The sequence below is a fragment of the Micromesistius poutassou genome, assembly GCF_964030765.1.
Source record: "Micromesistius poutassou genome assembly, chromosome: 3".
In the NCBI taxonomy this organism is placed as follows: domain Eukaryota; kingdom Metazoa; phylum Chordata; class Actinopteri; order Gadiformes; family Gadidae; genus Micromesistius; species Micromesistius poutassou.
Window position 1 is genome coordinate 21,521,312 of NC_140273.1, and position 12,005 is coordinate 21,533,316.

Below are 12,005 nucleotides of genomic sequence, written 5' to 3' on the forward strand. Positions count from 1 at the left end.
GGCCATCGTCACGTATCCTTCGGCCGTACCGCGGCGCGCCCCAGGAGCGGTCCTCTCTCGACGGACCCCCTGGACCCGGGGCTTGGTGCGTCGCTGTGGACCAGAGAGAGGGAGGGTCTCCTAACGGAGCCATACCCGGTTCAGTTCCATGGGTTTAGTGGTGACGGGCAGGAGAGAGGGCGGGTCTTCAGAGAGAGGAAAAGCCCTTACTTGTTTCTCGTATGGTTTTTAAAAAATTGGTCATCCAGAACAGGGTGAATGGTAACTGTGGTACACAGCTCATACGAAGTAAGAACGCTACAATCCATGAACCTCTCAGCCTCGCTCTGCTTGGTCGTGGCTGTGTTTGTGTTCGTCTTGACATGTGAGGCGTGATTCTGCCTGGTGTTCGTGCTTTAGTTTAGGACCTAGACGGTGATCCCATGAGATGGAGCCAGAGGAAAAGGTAAGGAAGAATGTGTGGATTAGATTTGTGAAAGCACAAAACATCTGGTAGAAAAGTAAAGTAAAATAGACCTCCTTTAACTTGTTTTCTGTTGTCCCCTGCATGGAAATGCGTCTTTAACAGAGCAAATTGTTCCCGTGGTTAACAGGGATTTGATGAATGTTTGAAGCGGCTGCTATGTTGATGTTGGTGGACCCACCGCTCTCTCTAAAGGTCCCTTGTCCTTAACGCCCCGTCGTAGCCTGGCCGTGATGTGCGTGGCGGGGCTGTTCTTCATTCCTGTTGCGGGACTCACAGGGTTCCATATGGTGCTGGTGGCCAGAGGCAGAACCACCAACGAACAGGTAGGAGAGTGGGTCTGTGTTAGGGATCAGGTAGGACAGTGGGTCTGTGTTAGGGATCAGGTAGGACAGTGGGTCTGTGTTAGGGATCAGGTAGGACAGTGGGTCTGTGTTAGATCAGGTAGGACAGTGGGTCTGTGTTAGATCAGGTAGGAGAGAGGGTCTGTGTTAGGGATCAGGTAGGACAGTGGGTCTGTGTTAGGGATCAGGTAGGACAGTGGGTCTGTGTTAGATCAGGTAGGACAGTGGGTCTGTGTTAGGGATCAGGTAGGAGAGTGGGTCTGTGTTAGGGATCAGGTAGGACAGTGGGTCTGTGTTAGGGATCAGGTAGGACAGTGGGTCTGTGTTAGGGATCAGGTAGGACAGTGGGTCTGTGTTAGATCAGGTACGACAGTGGGTCTGTGTTAGGGATCAGGTAGGACAGTGGGTCTGTGTTAGGGATCAGGTAGGACAGTGGGTCTGTGTTAGGGATCAGGTAGGACAGTGGGTCTGTGTTAGGGATCAGGTAGGACAGTGGGTCTGTGTTAGGGATCAGGTAGGACAGTGGGTCTGTGTTAGGGATCGACCCATATGGATTTTTTAGGGCTGATACCGATACCGTTTTTTTATCATCAGCCTTAGCCGATGCCCGATATGCCGATACCGATTTTCTTTAGCCGATACTACCCTGGAAATCCAGAGTTCTCGCGAGAGCACAATTTGCTCAGCGAGTCACTCTGGGAACGAGCAATATACTCACTCCCCGATTCCCCTGGCCCAGAACATTAACCAATCACATCGGTGTATCTGATATAGGCGGGCCAAAAGTGTTGCTGTTTTACCGATCGTATACGGCAAGTCTTATCTATTGGTTAGCTCCGCTGGTCTGGATACGTCACCCCTTGTGTTCTTCTGATTGGTCGTAGTGTTATCCAATTGTTTGCAGTGATATTTCCAAGTGCATGCTTGGTGCCGCCCCTCGAGTTGGGCCGATTGTATTGATTGTATTCAGTTGCCCTCTTGGCCTCTCTGTGGTCCCTGTGATTTGAATACAAATGTACTGCTGTTAATCCCATCACCAAATGGGGCATTGTAAGCCCTGTTTTTATTCTTCTCATCAGTTTTATTTGAGTATTTGTTCGATGTGACCCATTTTAAAGTGGGTTAGGGGATGACAGTCATTTGATTATGAACTGGTAAAACCCAGCAGGCTCAGCCTCGATAAGTCCATTTCATTTGTCATTCTCTAATTGTAGCCCGTTTGGCCTTTTGTATCTTCTATCAATACTCTACAATATTCTAAATATTGTTTTAGACTAGGAAGGTATTGAGCTGCAGGAGAACCACTCTTTAAATGATTCGACTTAAACCATTGGTTGGACATCGGCCTTTAAAATGATTCCTAAAAACAAAACCAGCCAATAGCAGAACGGCCGACTAGCAGCGATCCACCCGGTGCAACGGAAACCTTCCTAGAGACGCTGATGGGCGGAGGATTTAGAGTCGTTCCAAAGGCCTGACAAACTCACTTTGTGGCACAGCAGGTTGTCTGGCAACGGTTAAGTTGCAGCTTCAGTCCCCGGCTCCTCCTCGCTGAGTGTCGAGGTGTCCCTGAGCAAGGCACCTCACCCTAACTGCTGCCCACCAGCCGGCTGTCGCCCTGCATGGCTGACACCCGACAGTGTGGGAATGGGTGTGTGAATGGATGTGTGTGTGTGAATGTGTGTATGAATGTGTTAGTGTGAATGTGTGCATGTGTAGGGAGTGTAAGGCACTAATTGTGAAGCTCTCTGAGTGGCCACAGGTCAGTCAAACTAGTCTTTTAATCAGTCCAGTGACATGATACATATAGGCTGGCGTTCAGAGGAGGACAGGAGAAGACCAGCGATTGGCTGCTCTAAACGCTGCTCCTTGTCTCTCTCCAGGTGACGGGGAAGTTCCGTGGGGGGGTCAACCCCTTCACTAACGGCTGCTGGAAGAACGTCTCCCACGTGCTCTGCAGCTCTCAGGCTCCCCGGTACAGACCTCCTTCTGTCGCCTTCCTCTTGTCCGTCTGGTTCTGAAGACCTGGGATCAGGTCTCCCCCACATGTGGAGACCTGATCCCACACCAGGGGTCGGTCACTTTGAGAAGGGCTGACCTATAATAATTGGTATTACAGCTTGAAAGTGGAGATCTCTGTTGTTTACTGGTGTCTCCCAACACTTCAAATATGACTTTGAAAGAGTTTTTGCAGATTTTTCAATGAATCAAATCAAATGGATCCACAGTTTCCTGAAATTCTTCTGTAATGAGCTTCTGTAATTCTTCTTCTGTAATTTTTCTTCTGTAATTCTTCTTCTGTAATTCTTCTTCTGTAATTCTTCTGTAATTCTTCTTCTGTAATTCTTCTTCTGTAATTCTTCTGTAATGAGCTTCTGTAATTCTTCTTCTGTAATTCTTCTGTAATTCTTCTTCTGTAATTCTTCTTCTGTAATTCTTCTTCTGTAATTAGCCTGAAACTAGTTTCAGCTTGAACCTCTTGTGTAGGATGACATCATTAACAACAAACACAAAATCACAACCAACTCCTACAATGCGATTAATTATCACAATGAGAACTCTTAATTATAATTTTTGTCTCTTATAAACATAATTATAAGAGACAAATGCACAGCTTTGTCTCGACACATTAGTGATTCATAACAGGCTTCCTTTGTATTCCACATCAACTTTACTATGTTGCAACGTTTCAACACTGGAAGTGAAGGCTGTGATCAGGGCTGGTGCTGATAGGCTGGTGTCTGCCGTCTCCAGGTACCTGGGGAGGAAGAAGCGTCTCCAGAGTGTAGCTGTGCAGCCACCGTTCCTCCGCTCGCAGCTGACGGAAGCCCAGCTGGCTGCCAAGATCCTGGACAACGGCATTCAGGGAGAGCTACACAGGGTGAGAGAGAGAGAGAGAGAGAGAGTGAGGGAGTTAGAGAGAGCGATAGCTTGCTCCACTTTGCATACGTCCTTCATTCAAATGCCGGCTCTAACAAATGGATGTCGTAGCTTCTCGTGATACAGTCGTTAGCCTTTACTTGGTATTGAGGATGCTAATGGCACATCAGTGCAGTGAGATGTTTAAGTATTTCAGCAGGCCAGTCACTCACTCTCATATCACTCAGTCTCATGTCACTCACTCTGTGCTCTCCCTCCTCTCCGTTTCTGGTTCCCTCCCTGGTTCTGCGTGGATATCCCAGTCCAAGTCCAGTCTGGAGATGATGGAAAGCCAGTCATGTGACACGGAGCCCCCTCCCCCGCCCAAACCAGAGCTCCGCTACCCAGGGCTGGCCCGAGCGAACACGGAGGGTAACCATGTCTTGTGCATCACGGGGATGTTACACTGATCTGAGAAAAGAAGGCTCTATTTTGGGTTGGGTTGGTTTGTTAACATCCAGTCTTTCTGGACTTTCTGATTGGTCCACAGAGAGCAGTTTGTTGAACAAGGCCCCGCCCACCCCCACCATGTACAAGTTCAGGCCGAGCTACAGCCCGGGCAAGAACCACACAGCCCTCACGCACGCCTACGCCAACCAGGTAACACTCTACCAACCCTGTGTATAGACTACTTTACTGGGTATAGAACCTTTCTCATGCACACCAACCAGGTAACACTCTACCAACCCTGTGTATAGACTGTTACTGGGTATGGAACCTTTCTCATGCACACCAACCAGGTAACACTCTACCAACCCTGTGTATAGACTGTTACTGGGTATGGAACCTTTCTTATGCATGCCAACCAGGTAACACTCTACCAACCCTGTGTATAGACTGTTACTGGGTATGGAACCTTTCTCACGCACACCAACCAGGTAACACGCACTCTACTGACCCTGTAGAGCAGGCCTATTCAACTAGAGAATACGGCCCTTATTCATTTTTTTCTGGCCCTCAAAAGGTTGCCTGCAAACCAAAAAATAATAATAATAAAAAAATATTAATAATAATATATATATATATATATTTTTTTTTATGTATACTTTTTTTTTGGTTTGCATTCGTTTTATTTATCATATTACAGTAAATAAAAAATATATATATTACACTATCATATTACAGTGTAATATGATAAATAAAACGAATGCATTAAATCTGTCATACACATGGCTATAAGGCTCTGCCTGCTATTGGCTCAGTCACGCTCACGTTGCACTTTATGCTGGCGGGCCGCGGAGAAACTCACTTAGCTAGGCTAACAACACGCTTCAAGATGTCTCTCTCCAAGCAAGATTAAAAGTGAAGAAGAAAGGAATGCGTCTGACAAGTTTATTCCATGTAGTAGTACTATATCTCTTAAGTTAACACTACTTTAAGTAAGATTTATTTGTAGCGATTCATTGACATCGTGTTACTGTACGAGTGGTTTTCCTTTTTGGCCCACTTGTTGAGGAGGTTGAATAGCCCTGCAGTAGAGTCCATGGGGTCAGTAGAGTGTGTGTGTGTGAGTGTGTGTTACGACCTTTACTGTTACAAGACCCCTTCAGTTCACCGTACAGGGCGTGGAGGTGTTACCTCTGACCATGACGTGCTGCTGTGAAGGACAGTAGAGTTAACTCGTCTTAACTCCATCCAGTTATCTTGCTTTGTTTTCCTCAGTCCGAGAATCACCTCATCATTTTATCTGATTGGCTCACACATCTTTGTTTGTTTGTTTGTTTGTTTGTGTTTTTGGTTTCTCAGTGGCTTTCTGTTGATCAATATCAGTAAGTGCATGTCCTCAACCCTTTCATCCTTCTTTAATCTCCTTTTAATAACATTCTTGACTGTTTGTTGAGTTTGCTGCCCTCTAAAGGTAAGAAAGTGGTCAGAGTCCCCAGCCCTGTGTAGTTTGAACTCCCTCAAAGCCTGGAACATTTGATTGTGAAGAAAGAAATACAAATGTACAAAAAATAAATAAGGGATTGCAAATAGATTTGGTGTAAAATAATTGTTGGATGCTTAATGCAAACCTTGATAAAGTTTCTTAACATCATTTAAAGTAAAAGAGGAATTCCTGTCCATCTCTTTAAGAGGGCTTGTCGGCAGCGTTCCAAGTGTATTGATGATACATATTGATTAACCATCTAATGAGAAACGGCAAAAGGATACAACATGATCAACTCCTTTAGATGGCAGCTAGCTAATATTCTTTAGTTCATTTCACTTCCTAACCTTTTCCGAGTGTTCTGAACATGGGGATGCATTTGGGAATGCAGCAATATATTTTTATACATACACATGCTTGTTTATTATTAATGCACTAATATTGCCATGATTTTTTGTCTTGCGTTACTATTTTCAATTTCAAATATTCTGCACAAGCAGTCTGTGAAAATAACGACAGAGCGCAGAGCACTACATCCAAAAGAATTAATCCTACCAGATGGCCCCAAATGTTCAATCCTTTTATTGGTGGTCTCTTACCTCTCCATCATTTCCATCATTTCTATTTTCTCCTCATCTTCTTTCCCTGAAGCCTTGAATCCGTCCCCTCCGATAGTCTCCCTGTCCCGCCACGGAGCTGATCCCTTCTTTGGTCTCGCCTGTCCCACGGGACAGAGAATATTGTGGAGCTCCCCGATTCCAGCCTGTGGCACATCCTGCTACGCTTCCTCTTCTCCTGAAATGTCACTCTGCTCATTTAAACAAACAACATTATCATACTGTTTTTTTATGAAAATCATTCCTTCCCTTTGCCAAACGGCTTGTACCAGCTGATCACACCCACTCCTGGTGGCATGACTTTAAATGAGCAGAGTGAAGTTTCAGAAGGGTCACACTGCTCATTTTAAAAAGCGTTATATTAGTTGTAGTTGTGTGCATTACCTTTTGATAATTACCTTAATAGGTAATTAAATCAAATATGATGTTAACATTGAATCTGCATTACGTGTAACATTGTCCAACCGACACGAGGCTCCTATTGGCTCTGCTCTGGGGAGGAACTGTTTGGTTTAAAGCTGCTCTAATGTTGTCCGACCGCTCTCTCCATCAATGTTCTCCTTCCTGTGTCCTCATTGGCCCGTGTCTTCTCCATGTCTCCCTCTCTCTCCTCCCCCAGCTGAGCCGGGGGGAGAGCGTGGGCAGCGGCCGGGCCGAGTCCTGCTCCTCCTCCTCCCTCCTGCAGGCCAGCCAGACCCCGGGCTTCCGCTCGCAGCCCAGCCTGGACGGGCCCTCGGAGCGGGGCGGCGGGGCCGAGCGGCGGGAGGGCGGGCGGGAGGTGGCGGGGGGGGGGGGCATCCCGGGCTACTCCCTGGGGGGGCGCTCCTACCCCTCCTTCTCGGACCCCGCCGTGCTGTCGGGCGGCGGCGGCGGCGGCGGCGGCGGCTCGCGCTCGTCCAGCTCCGCCCACACGCCGGGAAGCTCCGCCCACACGCCGGGCAGCGCCGCCCACGCCTCGGAGGGCAACACCAACACCTCGGCCAGCTACAAGAGTCTGGCCAACCAGACGCCGCCGCCGCCCCTCTACCCGTCCCGCAACGGCAGCCTGTCGTACGACAACCTGCTGGCCGGGGGGGAGGAGCCGGGCCCCCCCGAGCTGTCGTCAGGGCGGCCCCGGACCCCGGCCGCGGGCGGCGGCGGCTACAGCTCGCCCTTCCTCTCGGCCCAGCAGCGGGAGGCGGAGATGCACTCGTCTTCGGCCACGCTGCTGTCGTCGCAGTCCCCGCACCACCACCCCCACCACCACCACCACCACCACCACCACCGCTCCGCCCACCACTACCAGCAGCAGCACCTGCACCGCTCCTCCTCCTCCTCCTCCTCCCCGCCGCCGCCGTCGTCGTCCCTCCCGCCGCCCGAGCGCGAGCGGCTCCTGGGAGAGGCGGCCCACCCCCACGCCCACCTGCCCCACGACCCCTCGGCCACCGCCCCCCACCTCCACCACCACCACCACCCCCCGCCGCAGCAGCAGCAGCACCACCACCACTCCTCCTCCTCGTCCCACCACCACCACCACCACGCCACCGTGGCCCGCCACCCGCCCCGCTTCTCGGCCGCCCCCCAGCACTACCCCTACCGCACGCGCTCCACCGACGCCCCGCTGGGCCCCGCCTCCTCCCACGCCGCGCTGCCCCACGCGCCCCACCCGCCGCCCCTGGGCAAGTCCCTGTCCTACTCCAGCGCCGCCGCCGCCGAGATGCAGTACCGGCTCGTCAGGAAGGCGTCCGCCTCGGCCGCCGCCAACGCGGCCGGGGCGGGCGGCGGGGGGGGGGGCGGGCGGCCAGGCACCCAAGTGAGTATGCACAGCGGGGTCCGCTCGTAAAGACCACCGAGCCGCTTGGAAACCACCTCGATGATCTGCCCGCCTGAACGCCCTGACTACCTGATTGACACCTGACCCTGCTTCCACTCTTTCTCCCTCCCTCCCTCCTTTCCTCTTCCTCCTCCTCCCCTGTTTCTTCCTCCCTTGCCCCCTGCTGCTCCTCCTCCTGCTCCTCCTCCTCCTCCTGCTCCTCCTCCTCCTGCCAGATATCCTGTGAGTTCCACTTTCCCTCTCGCTCGTGGCTCCTTGATCGGTCGAGTTTGTGTTGTTGTTTTTGCTGTGTTCTTGTCGTTCTTCCCTTTGTTGTGATGCTTGTTCGTCCGTCACACACACACTAGGACTCAGCCTCTCACGTCCATCTGCGTCTGATGCATGCACACCGTGGTTCCAGTAACCGTTGGGTTGTGGTTCTCTGTGGAACGTGTTTTGTGGTTCCTCACTGGTCTGCTGATGTTTGCTCCACTACAGGGATTTAGTTTGGTTATATTTGCAATTGCAAAACCAGGATATTTTTATTTTGTTGCATTTGAGAGTTTTGCAATTAGTTTGCGGACCCTGATTCGAGATCATCGGGCTACATAGAGTTCATCATCTGAATGATCATATGGACATTTTATTGAATTGAAAAATGTCTTCAATTTTTTTTTCAATTTATTGAAAAAAATACAAATTGAAGGTCTCCAAACTCAAATGTATATTCTGCAGTACAGAATATAGCAGAAATATGTATACAGTGAAGTAATATTTTACTTAGGAATCTGCATTCTGAAGTAAAATAAAAAAGTACATATCTACCATAATGTGTGTATATATATATATATATATATATATATATATATGTATATGTGTATGTATATGTGTATGTATATATATGTGTATGTATATATATATGTGTATATGTATATGTATATATATGTATATGTATATGTATATATATATGTATATGTATATATATATATATATATATATATATATATATATATATATATATATATATATATATATATGTGTATGTATATATATGTGTATGTATATATATGTGTATGTATATATATGTGTATGTATATATATATGTATATGTATATATATATATATATATATATATGTATATGTATATATATATGTATATGTATATATATATATATGTATATATATATATATGTGTATGTATATGTATATATGTGTGTATACATATGTTTGTGTACATGAATTAGTACTTGTGGGTGCATGGTTGGTTAACATGGTTTCCTGGGCGGCTCCAGAGTGTGACTGAGTGTTTCTGTCCTCCTGAAGGGATGAACCATTCCAGACGAAGGCGCTGAACCGGACCAACGGGGGTCACACCATCTCTGTGTCCGCCCCCTGCTCCGCCCCTTCCTCTCCCTCCCACCCAATCGGCACGTCCCACCGTCCACGAGCAGCCTATCCCGGCCTGGGTTCTACGCAGAGTCCCGCCCACAAACCCCAGGCCGGCGCGGTGAAGAAGGTGACGGGAGTAGGGGGCACCACCTACGAGATATCGGTCTGAATCGCCACGGCAACGATGGGCCGACAGGCCATCTGTTGAATGATCATTTGCTTCAAACATCGTCACTAGAAACGTGTTCTACTTGAGACTATGACAAACGAGGGGGGAATGGGGGCTTTTACTTTGAAGGGGGAACCACTTTGAGCTTAATGGAACAAAAACATTTTTTTTGGCCAAACTTTCCCACATCTATCTTAAGAAGCAGGCGCACACTGGCAAGTGGCCAGCGTCAACTGGATTGAGCCAGATCTCCACCGCCACTGGGCCGCGTCAAGGAGTAAAAAAGACTTGGGCCTTCTTCAGAAAGGTGTCTTCATGGAAGGAGACCAGTCGGAGAACGGGAGTAGGTTGTTGGTGTTCTGTAGGGTCCAACAGGCCGATGGTGTGGCGGTGATAAGAGGCTCTTCTGTAGAAGTTGGAGTATGGCCCTGGCCGCTCTCTGGCCTCGTGGGCGTGGGTCTGGTCCGTGGCCGTGGTGGAGCGCTTCGACCCAACAGACCCGCGTCCTCAAGGCTCCTTCAAACGGCTCGTCGCTTCACTCTGCTTCACCCAGGCCAGAGGGGACGGCGGTGGCTTTTTTTAATTTAGTATTTCTGTGGTAGCATGCATAGGCCGATATTCCACAGGCAATATGTTTTGTTTTGATCATTTGTCCTCAGTCCTCACAGTCTCTTCCATCCTTCCATCAGAGGTCATGGACCAGGACTCTGCTTGGAGACGCCATCTGATTAAAGTAGTCTGTACCTTAAGTTTACAACTTTTCTGACAATCTTGCCAGTGGCTGGATGAAAGGACAACAACGGCACTGTGAGGCATTAACTTTGAAGGTTAGTAGCTGTGAAATGACTTTTTGGATGGCAGTGAAGGGAAATGCAGTGTCTAAATGCAGGCTCTCGCTATTATTTTTCAATTGATAATATACATAGATGTGAAGATTCCTTGTTTGTACAGAATGATGTGACTAAGTGTGGTTTTTCTAAAGAAAAAACAAATCTCAACAAAGTGGTAGTGATGTTGGACTGCAGCATGCACTATTATTATGAATAGCCTCTATGGGCAACTGTGATTGGATGTGGACTGTGCTGTCGGGTGTCTTTCGATCCAACCGATTGGTTTACTAGAGTGAACAAGGAAGAAGTGGCTCTAGTTGTTATTAAGTGCAGTCTTTTTCCTCAAGAAATCTTTACAATTTGCCTTGAAATCAAATGTGTTTTATCTCACTTATTTAATTTCAAATGGTTTTCTATGAATTTCTACATGAATATATCTATTGATAAATTAGGGTTTTGTTTATATATATATATATATATATATATATATATATATATATATATATATATATATATCTCAGTAGGAGGATGTTAATGTCAACTTCTCTATCATGGGAACTCAAATCGGGCCCACTTTAGCAGTTGGTCTACACAAAAAGCCTCCAGGAATTCACCTCAAAAATGTTTTAGAAGAGTGTTAGTGGCACAACAGCCTACGTGGTGGAGCATGTTTAAGGTTAAGTAGTTCAAAACATCGGATACACCTGTCCGTTAATATTTCAAGGTATATTTGAGGGACGCAGTCTTCCTTTCATCCCAAGGATTAAATATAAAATATTATTCCAGTTCGTGAAGTGAGATTCTGGGGGGGCCGGGGGGGGGGGGGGGGGGGGGGGGGGGTAGTACGGGTCAGAATGGCTCCAGTCCAAAGCAGCAAACAGACTACTTTTTAGAGGTTTCTGCAATGCAAGTTTCAAATGGATCAACCATATACCGTACACTGTATGAAGATTAATTGGTGCTTTAGCTCATTTAATGCCCTGAACAAAAATGGTGGCTTGTGACTCTGTTTAAAAAAAACAACAATTGAAATACTATTTAAGTTGCATTACAGAGCAATCTCACAAAAGTACGCAATTTACCCCCAAAAAAAATATTGTTGGCTTTTTAATTGAATCTCCTTTGTACTGACAGAAGTGATGGCCCCCATGTTGCTATGGTTTTCAATGTTCAATGGTTAACAGTCGGACCGTTTCTTTATTGAAACTGCGCTGTACTTCTACTTGTTGTCCTACAAGAGTAATCGTGGATCCCCAACCCACACAAACAGCACTTATAAACCACTCACATTTTAAAGTGCAGGACAGGAAAATACTCATTATAGAAATGTAGAAGCTAATGTTGCCTTTTTCCCCTAAATAAATGAGGGAGGCTAATTGTGCTTGGGTTGAAATGGTTCCAATTATAAACTGCCCAAGATATGTGAAGGGTTTGTTCCTATTGGGTGTTATACCCAATTGATGAGCAGGCGTCAGTAACGGAACTATGTTGAACGTCTGGTGGCCATTTTCTTGGTTAGGGTCACAAGTGTTTGGATATGGATATTAATGACTTCAAAGCATCGAACAATGTGTACTGTACAGCTTAATGTGTGAACGATTGTGTTTGTCGT

General features: G+C 47.3%; 1 protein-coding gene across 1 annotated transcript; it reads left to right on the plus strand.

The window, feature by feature from the left end:
* The first annotated feature begins 355 nt into the window (after positions 1 to 355).
* Positions 356 to 10,834, plus strand: LOC311340386 (palmitoyltransferase ZDHHC5-A-like). Its single transcript, XM_084465289.1, is given in 9 exon segments — positions 356 to 445; positions 687 to 789; positions 2,691 to 2,782; positions 3,562 to 3,688; positions 3,990 to 4,098; positions 4,217 to 4,326; positions 6,833 to 7,986; positions 7,988 to 8,005; positions 9,329 to 10,834. Coding segments are annotated over 9 exon segments (1,971 nt in total). The 5' UTR covers positions 356 to 422; the 3' UTR covers positions 9,564 to 10,834.
* Positions 10,835 to 12,005: the final 1,171 nt, after the last annotated feature.